This window comes from Aricia agestis, chromosome 8 (genome assembly GCF_905147365.1).
Source record: "Aricia agestis chromosome 8, ilAriAges1.1, whole genome shotgun sequence".
NCBI classification, from domain to species: Eukaryota; Metazoa; Arthropoda; class Insecta; order Lepidoptera; family Lycaenidae; genus Aricia; species Aricia agestis.
This window is the reverse complement of record NC_056413.1, coordinates 11,865,814-11,892,603: the sequence shown is the minus strand read 5'-3', so window position 1 is coordinate 11,892,603 and position 26,790 is coordinate 11,865,814. Positions and strand designations below refer to the sequence as shown.

At 35.9% G+C, this 26,790-nt stretch overlaps 2 protein-coding genes across 2 annotated transcripts in view; both read right to left on the bottom strand.

Moving 5' to 3' along the window:
- The window catches only part of LOC121729376 (gamma-aminobutyric acid type B receptor subunit 1), a 258,416-nt gene that overhangs the window by 142,338 nt on the left and 89,288 nt on the right, over nucleotides 1–26,790 (bottom strand). The window lies entirely within an intron of this gene.
- On the bottom strand, nucleotides 18,576–21,473 carry LOC121729377. Its single transcript, XM_042117868.1, has 2 exons — nucleotides 21,192–21,473; nucleotides 18,576–18,887 (listed from the first exon to the last, which is right to left on the bottom strand). The coding sequence occupies exons 1-2, from the start codon at nucleotides 21,376–21,378 to the stop codon at nucleotides 18,583–18,585; spliced, it is 492 nt and encodes a 163-aa protein (XP_041973802.1). The 5' UTR covers nucleotides 21,379–21,473; the 3' UTR covers nucleotides 18,576–18,582.

The following is a 26,790-nucleotide window of genomic DNA, read 5'->3' as shown; positions in this document are numbered from 1 at the left end:
ATAACAGACTAGATATAAAATCACTTCCCTAACCGTCTGTTACATTTTCTAATTAACGGAAGATGATCGATCTTGAGAAGTGAGTAATCACCAAATAAAGTGTTCCCAGCGACAGCTGAGTCTTTCTAATTGCCAGCGCAATATCATAAATTAAAAAATAAAGCTGTCAAATACCAATTTAAATATGGACCTCAATGACTTTTTTGAGATGATTTTTTTAAAATTGATTACGCATGTGATCCTGGATCCTAATATAATAAATGCGAAAGTGTGTCTGTATTTGTAACGTCTTCACCTCTGAACCGATTTTGCTGAAATTTGGTATAGCATACTTTGAGTTCCGTGAAAAGACAAAGGATAATTTATGTCCCGAAAAAAATGTACGGTTCCTGTGCGATAAACGAATATCGGAGCAACGGAGTCGCGGCCATTATCCTACTAATCCTACTTCCTACTAATATTATAAAGGCGAAATTTTGTTTGGATGTATGGATGTCTGTTACTCATTCACGCAAAAACTACTGAACGAATTTTAATGAAATTTTACAATAATATCCTACTTCTATTATACAGGCGAAAGTTTGTTTGGATGTATGGATGTCTGTTACTCTTTCACGCAAAAACTACTGAACGAATTTTAATGAAATTTTACAATAATATCCTACTTCCTACTAATATTATAAAGGCGAAAGTTTGTTTGGATGTATGGATGTCTGTTACTCTTTCACGCAAAAACTACTGAACGAATTTTAATGAAACTTTACAATAATATCTTACTATCCTACTAATATTATAAAGGCGAAAGTTTGTTTGGATGTATGGATGTTTGTTACTCTTTCACGCAAAAGCTACTAAACGAATTTTAATGAAACTTTACAATAATATCCTACTATCCTACTAATATTATAAAGGAGAAAGTTTGTTTGGGTGTATGGATGTTTGTTACTCTTTCACGCAAAAACTACTAAACGGATTTTCATGAAACTTGACAATTCCTACTTCCTACTATCCTACTAGTCCTACTGGTCCTAGTCCTACTAGTCTTACTCCTACTAATATTATAAAGGCGAAAGTTTGTTTGGATGTTTGTTACTCTTTCACGCAAAAACTACTGAACGGATTTTCATGAAAATTGACAATTCCTACTTCCTACTATCCTACTAGTCCTACTGGTCCTAGTCCTACTAGTCCTACTCCTACTAATATTATAAAGGCGAAAATTTGTTTGGATGTTTGTTACTCTTTCACGCAAAAACTACTGAACGGATTTTAATTAAACTTGCCAATAATATAGCTTATACATCAGAATAACACATAGGCTACACTTTTAACCGACTTTAAAAATGGGGGAGGTGTTATGTTTGTTTTTTTATGTTCAACGATTACTCCGCCGTTTTTTAACCGATTTTCAAAATTTTTCTTTTGGTAAATCATCCCAATTTGGTATTACATTCACAAAAGTGGTGATCTGATGAAGGATCCATAAGTAATCGAGGGAACTCCTCACAATTTATAGGGAAACGTGTGGTGTTTTCGGTTTATTCGACTTGCATTCATCATCATCATCATCACTACCATATTATACTATGCATCGTCCTATGATTATGAGCCCATTATGACCCTGTTTTTGGTACTTTTTATAGTCTTTTAGATCGAGACTCGAGTTTGTCAAGCGATAATTAAAAAAACCTATTCTTAATATTATAAACCTGAAGAGTGTGTTTGCTTTAACGCGCTAATCTCAGGAACTACAGGTCCGATTTAAAAACTTATTTCAGTGTTAGATAGCTCATTTATCGAGTAAGGCTTATAGGCTTTATCTATCTTAGCGTGATAAATCACGCTAAGACTAATACGACCGAAGAAACTCAGGAAAATGTGGGGAAAACGGGGGAAATATTTGAAAGGGTTAATCTCACGAAATACTGGAGCAATTTTTATGGCAATATTAGGCACAGATATAGAGTAGACCACGTGAAGGGAGAAGGGGCATAAGCTATTTTTATGGGAAAATGTACGGTTTTCGTAAAATTCCTAATTAACGCGGGCGAAGCCGCGCGGGACATCTAGTCTAGTATAAAATAAAGTGTTCGGATGCAATAAAATAGACATTGTTAATTGTTATTTTAAGTTTAATCTTTAACTAGAAAACTATTCCAACCACCCTGAAATGCATTATTCCTCTAAAAGAAACTCAAGAAAAAAGTTAGGTGATATTTCTTTCCGAGTAAAATATCACTGGCTTCCATTACTTGTACTTTTGTAGCGCAAGCATTTAAAGAACGATTACTAGCACACGAAGTTTTAAGTCCGATTAAGGCCCTGTATTCCCAGAAACGGACGATTTTCAAGATAAATTAAAAGTGACAGGAGACATAAAAATATAATAGGTAATTTAAATTCTGAAAAAAATATATGCGTTAGTTAAGGATCTAACACAGTGGAATTTATATTCCATTACACAATATCTTGAACTTCACTCGATAGAAAAAATCCCAAAGTTACCTCTTCTTTCAACGAAATTGCCATATTGTGTCCAAATTATTTGGAATTTTCAGATAATTTTTGTACTGAATTAAAGACAAAGAATATATCTAGGGCGTTTCGTTTTTTTGATTCGATTTAATTGATGTATAAAAAAACGACGATCAAAAAACTATGAAATTGCAGGCGCAAAGTATCGGCTGGTACGCTTTCAGTCACATACTTTGCGCCTGCAATTTTATAGCCTTAAGAGGGCGACTAACCCCAAAAATCAAACATCGTCCTTCTCTCTTCACACTCACGCCCGTCTTTCATATGCCAGGTGAAAAAGAACGACGCGGATTCATCGCCAAATTAGTTTTTTCTTTATAACTCGATAAATATACAACATATTAAAAATTCGCTAGGTCGATCTCTCAATGATAGAATTTTATACAATGTGTTAAAATAATAACTTAGTTCAATGCACGGTTATGACAATAAATGAAAAATTCGTGAAAATTAGATGCATCTTTGGGATTTTTTTCTATCGAGAAAATTTTAAGATATCATGTTTTTGCTCAGATCGAATTCTCGGAAGTATAATGTAGTATGTAATTTTAGAAAATTAAACAATTCGGGGCTTATTTCCAAGTATAAAAATGAATTATAAAATCGACACTTTAGGGTTAGTCGCCCCCTTAACGAAGAATACTAAGAACTTTCTAGAAAAACTGTCGGCCAATATTGATCGACACGATATTATATCACGTTATCAGTTTTAAAACTTATGAATTCGCATTGTAGTGTAAGGTGAATTTTATTTGTTAAATTGCTATTTTTAAAATATAAAATAATATAAATACAAGCGCTCTCAATATGCACACAACCCGACAGACTCATATTTTATGTTTGTACTTTGTATGGATGACCAATTGGAAAATAGCATGCTTATAAGTTATAACCACGGAATATAAGTGTTATATATTCCGTGGTTATAACCATAGACTTATTGACGTCGACCATGTTTTATAATTCCTCGTTTTACTCGTATACCAGCTAAATATATTGGTAAAGGGTATACTGTGGTCATTATAAGCCTTAAAAACATCGCCAAAATAAACTGTTATAATTTATCAGCTCGTGCCGAAACGTTAGGGAAAATCTGGGTGGACCTTTCCCAAATTTCCACGCCAAAATCACAAGCGGTAAAACATGCCCTCCTCTAGAAGCGAAGCCATATTGCTTTATAGTTTATTGCGTTACGTCACAGCAGCGATGCCGCTTCGATATTGCACATACAGTATAGTTGGGTTTTGAAATATAACTCAGTATACTGGCCAGTGGTTATGACGTTTAACTTATTGTCTCACCAGTGCAATGAGGAAGGAATATGTGGCACACTAATACAATTTGCCGTCTTGAGCACTGGCCTGATTTTTATTTCGGAACCTACGATCATCCTATGATCATCGTCGGACGCAGTGTTTTGATGGAATGACGGAAAAAAGATAAAGTGGTAGGGCAAATGACACGTAGCGATGTCTGATAAGCTTTTTCCACACTGTGCCTTTTTTTGTTTGTCAAGGGCATGCCATATAGTGCAGTCAACAGCGAACGTGAGGCATGCCCGCGACGCATGCCATTTGACCGTATCGGCGTTGCGTTCCTTGACGCATTTAATTATTGAATGCGCCTATATGAAAGTTGATGACGAAAATTGAAGATGAAAGTGCACAGTGTGGACATAGCTATATAACAATAGTCGTTGACGTGCCGCATCGCAGCGACACACGATTCGATTCTGAGGCAACGTACCGCAACGCACGGGAGGAGTTTATGGCCTCGCAGCTCGTTAATGTATTTAGTAGGCACCGAAACTTAGTATCAACATTCTGAAAGCATTTTCTTAAAATCTACTCAGAAATAAAACAATTTTTATTTATTTATTCGTAAGAGACGTAATAGCCGGCTTAATATTCGAATATAATTTCCCTAAAACAATACACCTTTCAGTTTATGAATTGTAATTATAATTATAAAAAAAACCACGAGCTTTCTTCGGACTCCCGAGTATGATACCTATTGTATTGTTCTTAAAATAAAAACCGCAATACAATTTATTCGGTAATTATACTGGTATGAATAGGACTTGAGTATCTTTTTGGAATACCTAATGAAAGACGAGGACTCCATATTTAAGTAAAATTATGAATAATCTATACAATAATTGTTATTCATCACATTATGTAACTCACAGACATAATATCTATATATTAATACGCAAGTGAAAAACTTTGTTTCCCTTTTGACGTAAAATGCGGCAACGTAGGTGAATGAAATTTTGCACAGTTATAGTTTATAATATGGTGAAGAAGTGCATCGAGCTAATATTATTTTGAAATTATGCTTTTAATACACATTTTTTTAACAAATAAAACATTACACACACTACAACACGCACACTCAAGAAGATGACAGATTTTTGAGTGACAAACCTATACAGTATACCATAAACTTATGATATACTTACTGCAGTATACATACTAATTATACTCTTTTATTTATGGTTGTAGTCTGCTGACAACAAGTTGACAAATTGAAAATGGATTATAGTTTTTTTATTGAATCTAAGATACTATTAGACAATGCTTACACGGCCAGTCTGAGATCAGCTAAGTCCCAGAAACGAGAGTTGAAAAAAAATATGATATTTTTTTTTAAGTCAATATTTTTTTACAAATTAAACGTAGTAGTCCTAATGTCGTTGGAACTAAGGTCGAATTTCGACCATTGGGTGATCTCTAGTTTTATTTAAATCCCGTGACTTCTTAACTTTAATTTGACGAACAATTTGACAGAAAATGTATGAAGTTTATGATAATACTAGACGTTCCACGCGGCTTCGCCCTCGTAAATTAGATATTTCATAGACAAATTAGACCAAAAAAATAGACTATGATCCTTCACGTGGTCTACTTCTTGTCTGCGCCAAATAACATAAAATTGCTCCAGTAGTTCGTGAGATAAGCGCTTTCAAATTATTTCCCCCGTTTTTTCCACATTTTCCTCTATTTCTTCGCTTCCTATTAGTCTGAGCGTGATAAATGAGCTCTCAACACTGAAATAATTTTTCGAATCGGACCAGTAGTTCCTGAGATTAGCGCGTTCAAACAAACAAACAAACAAACTCTATATATTATCTATATATTTGTATAGCTTTAGTTATTTCGCCGCACGCACGGTAGAAAGAGATGAGTGTGTTATTACTTTACTTTCTCTACTACGCCTCTACTCCACTCTCTGACTCGAATTTACCCATCCCATAAAAGTACACAACGCCGCTGAAGAAAAATTTCACTTCAAAAATCTATTTTCTTATAAACTTTTTAGTGCTCTGTTCTCATGAAAATGATCTAACACTTTTACCTTCGTCTCGCAAAAATTCTAGAAATTTCCCTAATGACTTTCACGGAGTTTTATAAGATAATCATTTACTGATAAAATAAAGTTTCCTCATCATAATTGACTTTTAATGTAGTTATAATGAAGTATATTTTAGGGACGCACAGTAATTTTATAGGAAAAAGTTAGGGGATATTTTAAATGAAACTAGGCAAGCTATGAGATGACTACATTTTTGTATTAAAAGTTGACTTTGAAACGTTATGAATGCTGATAGCCTTTTTCCTCGCCTGCTCTAGTGGCAGAATATTATGTTATATTAAACTAGCGACCCGCCCCGGCGTCGTACCGGTATAAAATATATAGAAAAAATGATTAAAATCGATATCCTTCACGTAGTCTACTTCTTATCGGTGCCAAATAACATAAAAATTGCTCCAGTAGTTTGCGAGATAAGCCCTTTCAAATAATTTCCCCCGTTTTTTCCACATTCTCCTACTAAGACTAATAAGTCTTAGCGTAATAAACTATAGCAACAACCTTCCTCAATAATAGGGCTGAAAGAATTTTTCAAATTGGACCAGTAGTTCCTGAGATTAGCGCGTTCAAGTTAGCCCTTTCAAAAAAATGTCCCCGTTTTTTTCCACATTTTCCTCTATTTCTTCGATCCTATTAGAATTAACATGATAAAATATAGCCTATAGCCTTTCTCGACAAATGGGCTATCTAACACTGACAGAATCATCAAAAGGCCATATACAATGAGGATTAGTGAAATTTCATGTTTTTATTTTCATTAGAACTTTGACCAGAAGTAATTATAAGCATTTAAACATTGTTTGTAGGTTTCTTACGTTTTTTACCAAGGTTCCTGACAGCTTAGAATTTTGATTTAAATCCATTTACTACTAAAAAAAAGAGTAATAAAGTATGATACTTTCAAAATTTTATTTCGACTAGAATTCAGCGAAAATAAATGCAGGAAAAAATATTTTTACACAGAAATGTTTATATTATGATTTCGAAGGTCCTGGTCAGCTTCGTTTTTGATAAATAATAATAATAATAAAAATAAGTAGTTTAGATCACAAATTCGAACGATTTGTTATTTTACAATAGCAACGATTATGATTTGAATTTGCCACTTCAATTCCACAGGCGCTTTCATGGATAAAAATTGAATGACATTAAGTCAATTCTGTGTGTCTGAGGCTGATTGTCTATCATAGAAAACCTAAAGTATTTTCACAAATATATCCCAGTATTCTGGCCGTACAATACAGCGCCGTAATTTGACGTCTTGAGCAATGGTCAGTAGACTGAGTTTTATTTCGGAACCTAGTCAACATTTTTGGTTTACAAATACTACAATATTCATTTGTAACCTAAATTATAAGGCGAAAGAATATCTTATAAGATGCTATTTGAAAATTTACATTCACCAAACGATCATTTTTACGTTTTTGGTAGGTTTGAAAGTCATAAAATGTAAACATTACAGCTTAGTCAGAAAACAATGTACAGAGTACTACAACAGAGAGTTATATATGTGTCAAAACTTTGTAAAATGATATTATGTTATTTTATCGCACATGTCCAATCCATAGCAATAGAAAGAATTATCACATCTTAGCACTGGAGTACTGAAATCTGCACAAGAAATCGCAAAAACATAGTGCTATTATCATGCGGATAGATCTAGATTATAGATACCTACACCATGATTTTGGTGCACCTCGGGAGCAAATAACTAAGGATTCTTTACATAAAATATATTGTGATCGAAATGAAATGCCCTAGAACCTTATTTGATTTTATCAAAAAAATATATTTTTTGAACAAAAATCGCGACGGCATTTAAAAGTAAATAGTAAAGAGCATTTATACAATTATTAATTCTTCACTCACGACAATTTGATGCAATGTACTGGAACCGTAAATTTTTTCGGGATAAAAAGTATCCTTTCTAGTTTCTTCACCAAATTTCATAAAAAATGGTTCAGCATGAATCAAAATCAATGATGACAGACAGACTATTCTAATATTAGTATAGATTTTAATAAGGTACATATTTCGTAAATATTTCAAACACCTACCGCTTGTGGTATTTCTCCGGTCGAGCCGGCCCATTCGTGCCGAAGCATGGCTCTCCCACGTATAAAATTTTTTTGAATATTCCAGCCCTCTTAATTATTCATCTTAGCTTGTTTCTATTTGTTGTTATGGTGACAAGAAGAATACATATTCTTTAAAATTTCAATTCTCTGGCTACCGCGTTAATTAATATTGTTACGTGCTATCCACTGACTCGTCTACCAGCGGCTATTTATATGGGCCGAGATGAGTTCCAGAATTTCCTTCCATTCCTTTCTAGAATGTACCCGATTCCCGTAAACAAGTGTGGAATATTTCTGAAAGCCTAGCGCCATCTAGTATCGAGTAAGGGTTTTATGTTGTTTGAGAGCATAATATCCCCCGATAAGTTCCATCGGTGTGACGCTAGATGGCACTATATGTCGTAAGTTCGTAACAATATACACCCTGGAGACAGACAGACGGATAGATAGCAAAGCGAAGACGTCCCGGGCCAAGGGTCTCTTTTAGGAACAGATTCCTGAAAATGACAAAGAAAATATGAATATGATCTGCATAACTATAATGAATATTATAATCTAATTAAAAACTTGTCAAGCGGGTCAAAAACGTTACCTTGCTGCGAGTAGAGTTTTCGTTATTGAACTTCTGGAGGGTGTTATATAGATTCCAGGTGATGCTGCAGCGTTAGATACAAGTGATTGTCATGGGGTAGACCTAGGGTTAAGGGCTTTAATTTTCACTGTCGCAGTGCTAAAAGAGTTAATTTTGAGTTCCATGTTTCTAAGGAAAATACGCCAATATCATAAATAATAATAATAAAGTATTTCTTTATAACTATTTTATGGCATATTCATAATGTTGGCGTATTTTCCATGCACAAGTATATATTTATGCAATGAACTATACAGATTACAGGGTGTAACAAAACTAAGTGATTATAATTTAGGGCGTGTACATGTTCCTTGTAGAGAGTTCACTGTGAAAGTAGCAGCGCTGAAAGACCAAATTTTTTTTTCACTTTTGTATGGGCGAGCGCCCCAGCCCATACAAAAGTGAAAAAATTTTGGTCTTTTAGCGCTGCTACTTTCGCAGTGAACTCTATACAAGGAACACATACACACCCTAAAGTATTATTACTTAGTTTTGTTACACTTTGTATAAGTATGGGTAATACTGTATTTGTCTAATGTATAACTCTATCTAATGTATTATTTAGAGGAAATACATTTTTTATGTTTGTGTACAGTACAGAACAAACATTATATTTAAATACCTAATACATCATTTTATTATAATACAAAATTCATTAAAGATTACGTTTATCAAGTGGTGAACATGGCCTCTCTGCTAATCCTTACTCTGTTTGTCGAGTTTACCATGTGATCACATAATTTCTGAAAATATTAAAATCGACGATGGCTTGCTATGTAAATATGTACCTTTCGAGCGCCATCTATTGAGCTGGTTTGCCTCAAATTCTGAAACGTCAGTGGCCTATAATCCCGCCTTAAAGGAAACAAAGGGACATAAGGGAAAAAAGGACTTTGTTTTAGCTAGGTCATCTAATCTGTGACCTTGTCGTCATCTCTATTGCTTGTGGTCTTGCGGTATTATAGCGGCTACATGATTCTATCAAACAATACCTCAAGATCCCACAACATACACAATTCACGAAGTTGAAAATCAAATTGGTGTAATCAAAGTTCTAGAGACAGGCGACTGTATGAAGTCTTGCCAACATCATTCGATATTAATGCCCTGGCGAACACAGTCCACCTTTTCAAAGTTAGACAGTTCGTGTTAATAACAGAATAGCGTAAAGTATAATTTTTTTTTTTGTAATTTGTATAAGGTGACGAAAAATTATTGAACTATATTTTATAAGGTTGGGGTTTTAAGACTGGAAAATAAAGAAGGTTCAGTCAGCGATGGCAGAAATCAGTATTATTCAAATTTTCGGGAATTCATGCAATTTTGCATGAATGTCAAATGTTGTAGCACAAAGCGTGTTCGATTATTATAGATTGTTTGAGGCTCTTATAACATCGTTGTTACCTTCACTTACATATATTTTTAACAGACTTCTATTAGAGGAGGAAGCTCTTTGTTCAGCTCTGAATATTTCAACAGACTTTCAAAAATTATTTTTTTAAATGTAAGTGAACAAATCTTTGTATGGATCTACATAACATCCGGAACACACTTTTGTTCACCATGAGTGCTGTATTTTGCTCATTCTCATAAGCAACATAAGCCCTTGCTTTTGGCACTTGGCTCCCAAACACATTTATATAAGATCAATTTCTTCCGACCCCTAATTAAGACGAATACTCTAAAATTAGCGCGGAGAGCGGCGTCATTTTCATATCTTTTGTGATTGTTCGCGCCGTTTCACTCAACGCTCTCGAGATTAACAAGTTCTCTTAATATTTCTAATTTGTGGACGTTTCCCCGAGTTAATGCAGCGGCGAGAATGATTTTAGTTTCGGACGATTGAGTTTCATTACAGTACACTGATACGAACAATTCATGTAATTGCTTATTCGACTAGGTTTTTCATTTACAGCCTGTTAAATTATCACGTGTATTTGGGAGTTTTGTGGTGGATGGTTTTTTAACGGCGCGTTCAGACGTGCGTTTTCTGCGTGTGTTGCTGTAGCGTTTGGGAAAAATCGCGAGCTGAATTCGCGCGCGCAGAACACGTGCAGAAAATGCGAACGCGCACTTACTTAGGCTCCGGTCGGTAGAATCCGGATAGGAGTGACGCGGGCTAGCACCGGACTCATTTTGTGCATTCCTGTGTGTGCATGAGGATGTTTAGGTCAGTCTGCGATTAGTCTGACTGGATTCGACCAGCCTCCTCGTATATTATGGGAACCGTATTTAGTCATTAGCAGATATAACATATTTTTGTTTCTGTGTATCTAGTGGTTCCTATGGCTACCATCAAGCTTCATAAGTAGATCTGTTTAACATCATCATAAGGGGTCATCCATAAAGTGTGTCACACCTAAAGAGGGAGGGAGGAGACTGTGAAAATGAGGGGGCCCCTCCCCTCTAAAATTCATGAAAATTGTCTGACGCACTTTATGGATGGTCCCTAATAAGTATTGCGTTTTCATTTGGTGCATAATAATAATGTACGGAAAATACTAATTCCGAATTAAATATATAAACTCGCTCGTCTAGTGTTGACAAAACTTGCTTGTAAGTTTTGTCAACACTAGACGAGCGATTTTTATAAAACACTTTTTGCGACACTCAATTTAAATGCGATTTACGATTCTACATAGTTTATTACGTCTATAAAACGTTATGTGCTTGAAATAAGCTGTATAAATTCCAGGATTTAGCGGATAGAAAATAGTCATTAGTCTTCTAATGCGCTCAAAAGATAGAAGGGCACTTATCCTAGATCAAGCATTGATTGGATGGGGCCGGCGCAAGCCACTTAGGGTTAAACTAGACATCTAGGGCTTGATGTATCGTTGGTAACAATGCGGAAGGCCCAGTTGTACCAATCTGAGCTGTTAATCGGGGGTTAAATCATGACGTTAACCCTTTCGTCCTTTGTTTAAAAAAATATATTATTGACGATTATAATCATTATTTAATGATCATTATTAATTTGCAATAATCTAGATTGTCACGAGGCACCTTAATTTTTTTTTTTATAAGATGGAGCTCAATAATATTTGGTAGGTACGTGGGAGAGCCATGCTTCGGCACGAATTTACCGGAGGCCCAATCCCCTGCCCTATTCCCTTCCCTACCCTACTCTATTCCCTTCTATTCCCTTCCCTACCCTCCCCTATTACCCTATTCCCTCTTAAAAGGCCGGCAACGCACTTGCAGCTCTTCTGATGCTGCGAGTGTCCGCGACGGAAGTTGCTTTCCATCAGGTGACCCATTTGCTCGTTTGCAACCTTATTTTATAAAAAAAAAATGTAGGATACAAATATTTTTTTTGTAATATAATAAAAATCTTAAATATGGGTAAGTATAGTATAAAAGTATTAAATATATTTCCGTTGTCTGGTACCTGTAACACAAATCCTTCAGGTACTTACCACGGGGCCAGACTGACGTAGTGTGTAGCGTCCATAGATATAAAAAAAAATATAAAAAAAAGTCAGAATACAATTTCGCATACTTTGTAATATCTATGTAATTTTAATTGGTCATAACCTGTTTTGCCCACTGTACATTCCGCAGTTATTTTTCATCTTGGCGCTTTAGGCCCGATCTTTTGTCTTTGCGAAAAAATTTTTCAAACATTTTAATTTAAGAAGTGTTACGTAATGGGCCGCTATTTTTCATCGTAAAGCGCTCACTTTGATTTATTTTTCGGGAGCTGTTTTATCAAGCGCTTACGGGCGTCTCTCTTCGTATCGTTTTTAATTAGTATATTAACTCTCTTATTGCTTTTTCTTGGGATCAAATTATACTCAATGCTGCTAAAATTTATATTAAAAATGTTCCTATGTTTGTGATGACTCATGACTTACTGAACTAGGCCTTTGTATCTGTTGTGGATGATATATCTCGCTCGCTTCGCCCTCGCCTTCGCCTTCGCTCTGAAAATATGATTTGATGTATATGCGGGAGAGCCATGCTTCGGCACGAATGGGCCGGCTCTACCGGAGAAGTACCACGTTCTCACAGAAAACCGGCGTGAAACAGCGCTTGCGCTGTGTTTCGCCGAGTGAGTGAGTTTACCGGAGGCCCAATCCCCTACCCTATTCCCTTCCCTACCCTCCCCTATTCCCTTCCCTTCCCATCCCTACCTTCCTCTATTCCCTCTTAAAAGGCCGGCAACGCACCTGCAGCTCTTCTGATGCTGCGAGTGTCCATGGGCGACGGAAGTTGCTTTCCATCAGGTCATAAAATTAAAAAATTATACAGTATTTTCAGAGCGAAGTAGCAGTTTCTTCGCTCTGAAAGAACTGTATAAATCATCCACAACAGATTTTCAAATAATGTAGTGCCTGGGACAATATTTTAAATGCCTGTATGGTTGCCCAAGTTTTCCTACACCGTACGAGCGTCCGTATTATGTACTTGAGATCAGAAAATGTCTCATACACACCTCCACCTGCTGGTACGAATCTGCACCCTCTGCGAGTGCGAACCAAACGTTTACCCAATAGGCCACGGATGCTCTTATGACTTACTGACGACTTTAAAATATATCCTATGAGTTATGACCTATAAATATACAAAGCCCGCGATAAAAGCTATCCAATAGCTTAAAAAGAAACGTCAATAACAAGTAGCTTTCAATCGCTATTGTACAGCTTTGTATTAATGACTAGATGTCCCGCGCGGCTTCGCCCGCGTAAATTAGAAATTTTACAGAATCCGTAGGTACATTTTCCCATAAAAAATATTTCCCCCGTTTTTCCCACATTTTCCTGAGTTTCTTCTGTCGTATTAGTCTTAGAGTAATAATATAATATAACCTTCTCGATAAATGATGAGTCTTACTCGATAAATGATCTATCTAACACTGAGATAAGTTTTTAAATCGGACCTGTAGTTTCTGAGATTGACGCGTTCAAGCAAACATACTCTTCAGGTTTATAATATTAGGTAGATATAGATTTTTTTTAATTATCGCTTGACAAACTCGAGTCTCGATCTAAAAGACTATGATATGGTAGTGATGATGATGATGATGATGATGAAGAATGTAATTTGCATAGTAGCATATGCTTTCTGTTCTTAAAACAACACCGAAACTCCCAAACTTGTATCTATAAAGAATCAGGAATTCTCTCAGCACCTTCCGAACCACAGTATACCAGGTATATCTCGGTGCAAAATCTTACTTGTTGGTAGCATATGCTTAGAATACTTCTCACGAAACCGAAGTCACCATATGTTTCCCTATAAGTTTTGAGGAGTTCCCTCGATTACTTATGGATCCTTCATCAGATCATCACTTTTCTGAATATAATACCAAATTGGGATGATACCCTATATACCAAAAGAAAAATTTTGAAAATCGGTTAACCAACGGCGGAGTAATCGTTGAATATAAGAAAACGAACATAACACCTCCCCCATTTTGAAAGTCGGTTAAAATTGTAGCCTATGTGTTATTTATTTAATATTTTAATCAGCACATGAATTGAATAACAAAATTTTTTTCAAATTAATCGTAGCACCATCTGTCAGGACAAACTAAAATTGAAATAGAATAATATTGAATGCGATGATAGCGCTGTCCGCCGGATCTAATGTAAAACATTCCAAAATCAACAACTCCTTATAAATAAGAAATTAATTGAAAAAACATTTTCCAGTAGACCAAACTGTAAATCTAAACCATTCTCGAATCTCCACGAACACACACAAAAAATTTCATCAAAATTGGCCAAGATAAGATAAATCCGTTCAGCCGTTCTCGAGTTTTAGCGAGACTAACGAACAGCAATTGATTTTTATATATATAGATTTATCTTTCGATTTCTATATAGTCTTATTAAAAAAATAATCGGACAGAGTAACAACTTAAGTTAGCTAAAATAAAAAAATAATCGGTTAGAGTAACAACTGAAGTTAGCTAAAATTGTGTTTATTTATGTACTATGTATTTTGAGACTATGCAATTTTGTCGCGTTCGCGATTCACTTTCACTTTTGTTGAGTTTCAGAACGCGATATTAGGTCCTCCAACGCGCACGCGAATTTGAACTTTATGCAGCGGTAATAAATTACAAATTGACTCTCCATTTTATTTAGAAAACGTTTGTATGGGAAATAGAAAAATGCTGTTTTGAGGATTTTCCCGGCAATTATTCGAATTTTTCTCACCTTTTAAACCTTCCCTAGACCTCCACGAATAATTCAAGACCAAGATAAGATAAATCCGTTCAGCCGTTCTCGAGTTTTAGCGAGACTAACGAACAGCAATTGATTTTTATATATATAGATATGCTGGTTGTGACACATCTTGTTTGATCCCGTTAGAAACTGAATGTTAAGCTGTAAAACTGCAAACAGCTCATGGAGTGTTCTGTAACTAATTCAGTATTCATTGCTAAATGCTAACGACACTCGGCGGTTGAATAGAACATTCCGAACACGGGGAGTGATCTTCATCGCTATGCGTCCAATTTTTAGCTGTAAACTTTGTACGTGCTTCCATTGCCACCGAGAGCTGCTACTCTGCATTTTATAGAATTCGAGTAATATTGTCTAGAAGTTATATTATTACCATCGCTCTCTTTAAAATTTGAATATCCTCACCCATTTTATTTCTATATTATCTTCAAATTTAGTTTGATATTATTTTAAGCAATATTCCGCGAAATAAACCTCACCCTTTAAGTAAATGAGTGAGTCAACAACGTCCGTCAAGTCACGGATGGACGTTGTTTGTAGAGTCCACATCCTGAGGATGCTCCGGTGTTGGGGCGAAACGCGCGTCGAGAATTTCAATCTGCATGGTGGTGAGGGGTCTTGCACGGATTTGCCAACATTATTGCTTGGGTGCACCACCATACCACCACCACCGTGTTTGCAGGTTCTTGCATGCGAGTGTACGCATAGGCAGTGTGAGAGAGGAGGGAGGTGCTGTACGCATGCCTATGCGGACACTCACTCATTTACTTAAAGGTTGAGGTTTGTTTTGCGCAATATTTTGTACATAAAGAGAATAAATAAAATAAATAAATAAAAATAATATCAAACTAAATTTTAAGCTATGGATTTCCGAAAAGTAACGCCTGATTCTATTAACTATTCTTTATTATCCAAGACGTATTAGATTTCAAGTGCAAAAGTATTTTACATAATGTTTAAATGCTTATTCCATGAAACTTAGAAGCTTTGATAATTTGAGTCCAGGGAAATGTCTAAATTTTTGATCGCGACAAGGAAGAGGGAGTTTTTATAAGGACCAAATGTACGGCACCCTAGTGACATACGAATATTATGCAAGCAGCTTGGTAGTGGTATCTAGTAAAGCTATATTCACAAATCGACTTTTTTTAGCATTACTTTTAGTATTTCAACTCACGTACACCTAGCGTACACCACATAAACATTTTGTTCGCACATAAACTATTTATTTTAGGTCCCACATTGAAAAGTAACATAACAGGTGTAACGTCTTATTTACGGAGTTACCTCGTAAATTACGGTAAGGCTGAGAAGGGATGACGTTTGTGGTCCGCGGCGGATGTTTTAATACTGTGAATAACTCCAATAGTGTCACTTCCTCTGAGTAAGGAACAATGAGAGAGCTCTAAAAGCTGTTGTGTCCTCAAATACTTGGAGGCTAATTTTTATGACGCGAATTATGATTTTATTGCGTTTAAGGCCTGTTTCACCACTTTCTGATAAAGTGCCTAATAGGCTATTCACAACTTTATTGGCAGATTCTCCATACTTGATTTGTTACGCTAATTGGTGGATAGCCTTATCAGGAAGTGGTAAAACAGGCCCTAAATAAGTTACATCTATACTAATATTATAAATGTGACAGCGGTCTGTCTGACTGTGTGTCTGTCGATGTATCAGTCTGTCGATTGCCTCTTCATGCCCAAATCGCTGAACCGGTTTTGCTGAATTTTGGTGAAACGGAGTTGCGGGCGACCGTCATCAAGTTTTCAATAAGTAGCAATAGTGATCTTGGACTCCAAAACTGGCACTTTACGTAAAAGCAAAGCAGAGATGATAATATAAGACTATCCTTGAAAAGTCAGTTGTTAATTGGTTATTACTTATTTAAAAAGTGCTTGTGAATAGGTTAACTGTGAAGGCACCGGGCGCTTCGGAACTTGAATGTTACACGTTGCCAATGTTTTAGCCAACTGTATTCTTAAAGCCGCCAATCCACCGCAGCGCACGGAGAGACTCCTTCGCTAAAGCTTCGCTTTGTAAGAAAATATTATTATATGTGACTGTGTCCACTGCAACCCACGGACATGCTACGTACGAATTGACTCACGTAGCTTGCTCGAATATGGTGCACACGTAGCGCAACGCTGGCCACGCTACCCATGCTGTGCACGGGATACACGGAAGCGTATATATAGCGTAGCATATTATTCAAAACTATGCTGCGCCACAGTTGTACATAGTCGTGACCGTGTGCATAGCGTGTGCTGCAGTGGAAACGTTGACCCACGTAGTCAATTTAATAATACCGTGCGCCGCGTGGCCGTGCACAGCGTGCGCCGCGGTGGAATGGAGCCTTTACGCAAACAGGCTATAGCTATCGGAAGACAGGGAAGTACGCGGCATCTAGGTCGGTCATATTGTCTACAATCCGACTTGAGGTAAACTAATTTGGCACGGTTTCAAATTAAATACCTTCGAACCGAATTTTTTATTATCTTAAAACAAATAAAACGCTTCTATAAAACTCGGTAACGCCATTGCACCCGTCTGAGTTTTAATTAAAATAAGTTTTCAGTTATCCCAATAATTGGTATTTTTTGTGCCGCCCATAATCATTCTTGCGATATAAATTCGAAAGTTTGTCAGTTTGTTTATCAACTCTGCTGTAGTCTATATCGTTTAAAATGCTGAACCGTTAAGGCGAAATTTAGTAACATACAATTTTCGTCCCTGTTTTTAGTTTTGCCTCAGGCATAATGTTTTTAAAAGCCTTATGAAGTTCAATTGTTAATTTTTAATTCGTCCACTAGAATGATTTTTTACCAATATAACCAAGCATAATTGAAAGCTATTCTAAATTATAACCAACCATTTATCTAAGTTTACAATGGTTACAATTCTTTGCTATTAAAGAGAAATCATCCATAAGCTCCAGTGTTGATTAATACATGACGATGATTGCTATCCTCTGAGTTAAAGCACCGATGTACGGATATAATTACACCATTATTTTGTTCTGAAGTCTGAGATAGGTAATTTAGAATTTCTATTGTGTCTCTGTCACCGGTGACCGTATGGAGCTTGATGAATTAAAGCTTTATGTAAATTTTTTTATAGTATGTAATAATTCATTATAAATACCAACTCTTATCCATACTAGTATCATAGATGCAAAGTGTGCCTGTCTGTCTGTTACCTCGTCACGCCCAAACGGCTAAGCCGATTCTATTATTTGGTATGGAGACACTTTGAGTCCCGGCAAAGGACATAGAATACTATTTATCCCGGAAAAATATAGGGTTCCCACGCGATATACGAATTTTGGTAAAACAGAGTTGCAACGATTGCGGCGTCTAGTATGAAATATGAAGAGGATAAAGAAAAATATTGCAGATGTTTTAAAAATGAAACGAACATTAGTCAGCACAATTTTGAACAGCTGCTGAAGATGTCAAATAAATTTACTGTTCCATCGCCGTATTCCGTGAATAGACTGTCTAATGTCCATTAGATCTATAAAGATACTAGATTTTATGTCTATTTTAGAATCTATAAACGATATATTATTAACGATATCTTATTAAAAGATATTTTATAACTTTATTCTTTGGTTGCATAATATTAATAAAGAAATATTTATTTATCTGTAACTATTATTTTCTGTAAATAATAGTGGACGCCTCAAGCCTTCTACAAGATCAGGAAGTGGTATACTAATTGATCAGCTACAGTTTTTTCTGAAGTAAAAGGCATTATAAAAAAAAAATCATTTCTTTTCATCGAAATCACCGAAATAACTGTCAACCACCTTTTTCTTCTTTAGCTTGTGTATTTCCCGTACTTCAACGCCTTTTCCACCGAATTTTTGATCGGCGGTGTGCCACGGAAACCCTACACCTAGTACCCCTTTGTTCCTATGGTCTCGAACGTTGTAGATGTTCCAGACGAAGCAGCACACTTTCTTGTGACTCTTGCAGCCTGGGACCTCGGCGAGTTGACGAAAACCAGGACAGAGATCCACGTGTATACAGATTCCGCCAGCTTGCAAACATGGTGTTGATATTAGAGATCCTGAAAAAGTTTATTTATTTTTATTTATTACAATTTAGGGTCTATGGGCTGTTCCGTGTTCGCCCATATCCTTTTTAAAAAAAACAAGTTTTGTTACTATAAAAGTTAAGCTAGGTTTAACTTAAACACGTTGAGCCACGCGACTAGTCGAAAAAATGTACTGCCTCTTAATATGAATTTTCGTGACTCTCTTGAACGTTGACGCTTAGACCATAGTTTTTTTTAATGAAATAAGGGGGCAAACGAGCAAACGGGTCACCTGATGGAAAGCAACTTCCGTCGCCCATGGACACTCGCAGCATCAGAAGAGCTGCAGGCCTCCGGTAAACTCACTCACTTGGCGAATCACAGCGCAAGCGCTGCTTCACGCCGGTTCTCTGTGAGAACGTGGTATTTCTCCGGTCGAGTCGTCCCAATCGTGCCGAAACATGGCTCTCCCACGTCTAACTACTACGTGGACTTAGTAAAAGTTACTCTATTTAATGTAATGACAGAAAAAAAACGAATATCAAAAGTGGAGCAACGTTTTTGCCTCTACATGCCACTATAATATCTATAGTTTTTTAAAAAACCTCACCATTAAAATAATAATACATAGTATGTAATATGTATTATATCAGTAAATAATAATAATAATATCTATCGACGCTTCACACCACGTCAGTCTGGCCCCGTGGTAAGTACCTGAAGGACTTGTGTTACAGGTACCAGACAACGGATATATATTTAATACTTTTAAATACTTTTAATATGATACACATATTTAATACACATCCATGACCCAAGAACTTTGAAAAACTTTTTGTTCCGTCGGCGGGATTCGAACCCGCGACCCCCGGCTTGAGCTACCAACGCGCTCACCACTGAGCCACAGAGGTCGTCAATATTTAATAACTGGCAGAAGCACTCAATTACTATAATTAGCGCTTCACAATATTTTACTTCGTACAAACAGCAAAGAACTAAAAGAAGTAAAACAAGACGGGACCCAAGAGAACAACAGAAGTTTGTTAGCACCTAACTTGAAAACTAAACTTAATTAACTTTAATGGTCTAGTTTTAATAGAAGACTAGTTAGTCGCGTGTTTATAGTAGAAGCTTTATTTGTTTATTAGTGTACGAGGGAATCATTCGAATTAATAATATTACTACTTTTCTATTACACTTGCCTACGTGTGGTAGGCTTGTAGACTGGAAGTTCGAAAAAAGTATTGCATTACACCATTTTTGAACAATATTGATTAAATATAAATCTATCTATAATATGTTTTATTGATCACAATAAAACGATGCATCATAATATAACTAGTTAGATTATAAAATATCGAAAGATTGTAAACCCAACTGGCGCGCTTGGTTGACCGGAAAATGGCGGGCGCCGCCTACACTTGTTTATAAGTCATTTCTCATTTAGGTACATATTTTGATGATTATTTCGCTAATCACTTATCTTTTAATATAATATTTTTGATCTTGTTATTTAGAAGATATTAATCGTACTATAAAACGAGACGAGATAAGGCATTAGTTGTAGTGGTTTCCTTTTAATTGAATAGTATTTGAGAAGTTACCTCTAAAGCCGCTTATTGAATACGTTCCTTATGAGAAAACTTATGTGCATTGCATTATTGAACAGAATACATATAATATTATCATACAGTACAGTAACCTAGCGGTGTCCCTAAAATCAAACTTGCTCAATAGTCAAGTTTATATGGAGTTTTATGCCGCGGGGCGCCTTTTAATATATCTACTCAATTAAGATGATATCCTTGTCACTTATACCATAAAATTACGCCTTCCACTTGGCTCATGAACATAAGTTTTTGACTTAGAAAGACATAATATCAAGAGAGAAAGAGATATGCTTAATATTGTATTATATGGTGGATCAATAAATCGCTGTTTATAATATAATGTTTCATGTTTTTCACTAATGAGAGTAAATTCTACTGTATATAGCTTATACTGTGATTATTGGATGAGTTATCTGGGTGAGCGACTCTGACTCGATCAATCAATACATAACTTTGGATATAACACTTTAATGGAAATGGAATTAATCCGTGGAGAGTTTTGTTTCCAATTTGTGACGTCACTGAATCGAGTGGATTATATTGTGCGTATTATAAATTTTGATCCATGGATAATTATGTGATTGATCCGTTATAATTTGTATTTTAATGAATAAATATTATGGCGTATTTAATGTGTAAGTAACATAGCATTTAGTATAGCAACATAAGGGGTTTTTTTCAATTATATTGTTTTTCTATTATTAAACCACCTTTAGCAAAAACTTACTTCGACTTTTCTTAATGTAATCCAAAAACGTTCGATACGCCAGAAATTCGGACCTCAAATCTTCGTACTCCTCATCCAAAGGAAGGTCCAAGTCACTCCTTAGCAGGGGCACCAGGTCATCGCCCAAATCCTCGCGAGTTATGATGATCACAGGAAGCGAAACGAGTAGAAATAATAGAAATAACATTTCGATTACATAGAATAGCCGATAATAACATCGATTTAATGTCTCGGTCGTTCCAATGTTTTATTGAATGCATAAATTCCGATGATAAGCTTGGATTTGCGACGGAATGTACGAGAAACGAATAAGTCAGAAATAGTTCTGCATTATTCCTAGATAAGCGAAATTTTAACATGCATTTGCATAATGTAAATTGTCCTAACACTAGTTAACCTTGATTAAACGGTTTGATCTTGGTTAATAAAAAAAAACTTTACTAAAGTTTTTGAAGTGAAACCTTCTTTCGCGGCGTTTTGCAATTTTTTTGGGTTGGGTGATTTTTTTTTAATTCACTTGGATCGATCACGTCATGTATGTGATCGAAAATACGTAAGACAGAGGGAAATTTGTAACGTGGCGTTGAAAGGGAATTAATAAGTTAATTTAAAATAAGTTTAAAAGAGAGAGGAACTCAGCTTTTTTTAATAAATTAAAAAAACTTAAATACGTTGGCTAACTATCAATGTGTAAATTCAAGTTTTCACTTTTGCCGAAATGCAACCCGTTGTTCTCTTTTTGTAAATTAATATATTCACTTTGTAATAAATGTAATGATATATTGTGTGAATATCACTTTGCAATTTTGAATTTAAATGTTATAGTAAACCTAAAATTGTACTCATCAAAATTGCAAGCGAAGTAAGCTGCAATTAAAATGGTAATCAATTATTCTCCTCGATTGCTGCAGATGGAAATAATTTCATACAAAACCCACAAAAGGTATTCCACGCAGTGTCCGGTATCGACGTTAAACTTTATTTTTCTTTGGGCTGCCGTCCCCGTTCTATTCCGCAATACATAGTTTATATGTTTTACGATTGCCGTTCTTATTGGTATAGACGATATTAATGTAGATGTCGTTAAAATGGAAGAGAAAATTTTATCGTCGCTGTGCACTTTTTGGTTTGGCTAAAAATGGTAAACTTGCTGAGAACACGTTATGCGATTAAAAATTCGTAAGAGAAAGAGTAGATTCCTTCCGCGACATAGGAGAGGATGTCGTAAAAAAATGCACTCTCAATAGTTAAGAGGATTCCACACCGCCATTTTTTCCATACAAACGTTGTCCCCTGTTTCCTCCCTGGATAATGCTAGTAGAGTTATAATTTTTTTCCTGAATATCTACGGCCACTAATACAATGTCCCTATGTTTTCTTTTTTTTCATAATTTAATTATTAAATAAGATATGAACGTTCAAAAACCCAAAAAAATGGCCAGATTTTCCACTGTGTTCAAACGTCCAGAAAACAGATTTGGATAGATTATACAAAAAAAGCAAAACATAGAAACACAGCTCAAGCCTTTTTTTAATCTTTAATGAAAAAAGTACTTAAATCGGTTAAGTTTTGGAGAAGGAATCAGGGGACAACGAATCGTTGATTTTCTGGATTTTCTGCAGTTGTCTCTATCGCGTTCTGCGGTATAGGCTTGAGGTAAGGGAGACAGCTATAGATATTACACGTACTTTTTTTTCATTTCTCTAGCCGCTGTGGTATCCTCTTAATGACTATCTACAATATTATCTATTCGGAGTGCATTGTTTGGGAAACTAGCAGACAGCGGGGCTAAAATGGTCGCTTTGGAGAATCATATTATGAATCATATTATATAATATATCTCTATGGACGCTTCACACCACGTCAGTCTGGCCCCGTGGTAAGTACCTGAAGGACTTGTGTTACAGGTACCAGACAACGGATATATATTTAATACTTTTTATACTATACATATATTTAAGATTTTTATTATATGATACACATATTTAATACACATCCATGACCCAGGAACTTTTGAAAAACTTTTTGTTCCGTCGGCGGGATTCGAACCCGCGACCCCCGGCTTGAGCTACCAACGCGCTCACCACTGAGCCACAGAGGTCGTCATTATTATTATTATTATTTAAATCGCAAAATGTAAGTCTGCTTGCAATTCATGTATAGTAATTCGTACTAATTTGCCATTTGTCAGTTTGACAGTTTTGACAATTCATTTGGTGAATTGATTGAGAGGAATTGCTAAATGTGACCATTTTCGCCCCGCTGATCACCTGATGACCCGCGTTAGCCCTAGCCCATGGACCGTCGCAACATCACAGAAGTTGCATGTGAAACTTATTTGGAATTTCAAGTTGCATTTCTGGTATACCCCCTTTCTGCAGAGATCTAGGGAAGAAAGCTATTTTCTGTGAGGACTTAGAACTCTTAGAAGTAAACCGGCTGAGCGTGGTCGGTTAAAGTATCCAAAAACAATTTTTGTGCTGCTCCTGTGTTTTTTCCGACCACATACTGTTACTCTCAAAAGCTTTAATGCTTAACAACATTTTATAATTACACGTCGCAAAGTAATTAAGGTAATAGTTTGTTGGATGAAGCATTTTGCAGCGAATTTTACACGATTTTCTCTATAGGTCGGGCAGAGGAGGTACTCTTTAAAACTCTTTGGCGGTGAAATTTCCCGGGAACTTAATTAACTAATAACTTGCACGCTTAGCTCCAGTAAGTGTTTTGGTTAAAACTAAAACGTTTTCTAATATACAGAGAGCCTTTTAAGGGGTTTACCATTTTTGAAAATGACACATTTTAAGGTTACTAAACCTTAAAATGTGTCATTTTCAAAAATGGTACGAGTTGCTTTGAAATCGCTATTGGCTATATTATAACAGTTTTTTTGTTAGCATGGCCATTTATTATAACAATCGAATGTTTAAACTTTAACATCATATTCGAATGCTATTTTTCAACATTGCGGGCTATGAATAAAATGATGGGCAAAAGCAGGCGACTACGAACTTATTATTCGAGATATTCGTCTTATAAGGTAATCATAGTGGCATTCATGTAATAATTTTCTGATTTGTGGACTGTTTTCGATGAAAATTGGCTGAAACTGTGCGAACGTAAATAGCAGGTGCGAGAGAATCGAACTAGCGCAAAACTTGTAATAACTTCATATTATTATAATGAAGCGCGAATAGTAATTTTCTGGAAAACTTGTTCTCTCACTCTTTTTTTTTTTTATGAAATAAGGGGGCAAACGAGCAAACGGGTCACCTGATGGAAAGCAACTTCCGTCGCCCATGGACACTCGCAGCATCAGAAGAGCTGCAAGTGCGTTGCCGGCCTTTTAAGAGAGAATATTGTAATAGGGGAGGGTAGGAAAGGGAAGGGAAGGGAATTGTTGAGGGTAGGGAAGGGAATAGGGTAGGGGTTAGGGGATTGGGCCTCCGGTAAACTCACTCACTCGGCGAAACACAGCGCAAGCGCTGTTTCACGCCGGTTTTCTGTGAGAACGTGGTATTTATGCGGTCGAGCCGGCCCATTCGTGCCGAAGCATGGCTCTTCCACGTATGAAAAACTCTTATAATGAATATTATCTATGAACACTGATCTTCATGTAATATCGCAATTCGCAATTTCAGATTCATATCCCTACATTTCTCCAGGGACTCAAAGTAGTTCCATACCAAATTTCAGCAAAATCGGTTTAGTGGTTTGGACGTGAAGAGGTAACAGACAGACCCACTTTCACATTTATAATAATTAATATTTAATAATAATTATTAGTACTATTTATGTTATCTGTAACTGATTTTCTTAATACCTTAAGGAGGCGACTAACCATAAACTGTTGATTTTACAATTCATTTTTATACTTGAAAATAAGCCCGAATTGTTTCATTTTCTAAAATTAGATACAACATTATATTTCCGAGAATTCGATCTGAGCAAAAATACGATATCTTAAAATTTTCTCGATAGAAAATCAATTGTTAACGTTAAGAAATTATAATGTTAACGATTAATAATTTCATAATCCCAGAACCTTCATACTTTTTTGCTTATTTGTCTGCACGTAACCCGGATTATACAAAGAAACGACATGATTCTACAACCTCTATTCGGAAAAACATGGCTGAGCGTCCATTTCAATTCACATGCAGCCATCTTTAAATTATTGAACCTGTAGAATCCATCGGATGCTGGACCCTTCAAAAGCTTTTTGTGCCATTCAAAAGGCCCCAGTAGCATTTCCTGATAACGAATGTTCTCTATTTCAATAGTCTTTTTCGTTTGAATCTTCTACAAATTTATTTTACACTGAAGTTGAAATTTGTTAACCGTAATTTTGATAAAAACAAACCTATGTCCTTTTCCAGAACAAAAAGAAACTATAGAGTTTCTTTTTGTTCTGGAAGTTACATCAACATCACATAACTACAGTAAACATAATATTTTACAATATTAGTCAATAATCAATATTATTAGAAAGGGATCGAACCTGCATTCGTCCTGACGATCAGAACCACTAGGCCACAGAGGCAGCGTTAATTATACGAACAATATTGATTACGCATTCTGTACAAATTGGTAATTATTTGTTAATGATATTAATACAATAATACGCTGACTAAGCCTCGGACAGCCAGTAATGAATATTGTAAATTGACGCTACACGCATCAGTTACGGATTTAATATGATTTAAACCCAGTGTTTTTAAATTAACAGAAAATTATTATATCGCCAGTGCTGACAAAATTACAAACATTTTTAAAGACCAAAATATCATTACTTATTTATATTAATAAAATATAACTATATGATTTAATGACGATCTGGCCTTTACGGGGTACTTGCTTAAGCTACTTTTCATTGCAGAAAAAGGCACTGTTACTGCGGGATTTAATTTTGCGCAAACGAAGTCGCATATTGGTTTTGCACTACGAATAATAAAGTAGGTTTTGCATAACGCCTAGCCGCAGTCAGCGCAACACTAACGGGCCTAACAGTAAGGGCCAACCCACACGTACCACAACCACACGACAACCACAACCACACCACAACCACACCACGTGGTCGGGTCGTATTGTAAATGAACTGTTCACACGTACCACATTTTGCAGTAGTTGTCGACTGCTTGTGTGATACCGACCACATTGCAACCACAAGCGAACTAGTGGCCGACCACATCGCAACCACAACGTTGCGTCGATGCAACGACAGTGAGCGCACACCGCCCGCGCTCTTCCCCCCTCCTTTTCATTGACTTTCGTACGTAATCACATCCCAACTACCGGCGACAATACAACCACGTCGACATTTTGTCGGTACCACAACGCAACTACAATTTTTTACATACTTTGAAAGTACAATTTTTTTACATACTCTCAAAGTTTAACATACTTTGAGACCGGGAAAGGATACAGGATACTTTTTGTTCGGAAAAAATATTATCTTAATATATATATTTCTTGTGTGCGTGTGTATGTGACTGAACTCCTCCTAAACGACTGGACCAATTTTGATGAAATTTTTTGTGTGTGTTCGTGGAGATTCGAGAATGGTTTAGATTTACAGTTTGGTCTACTGGAAAATGT

Coding starts and splice junctions, on each gene's coding strand:
- LOC121729377 (XM_042117868.1), bottom strand. CDS start 21,378: ATGTTATTTCTATTATTTCTACTCGTTTCGCTTCCTGTGATCATCATA. Junction 18,888..21,191: donor TTACATTAAGAAAAGTCGAA/GTAAGTTTTTGC, acceptor AAACTTTTTCAG/GATCTCTAATATCAACACCA.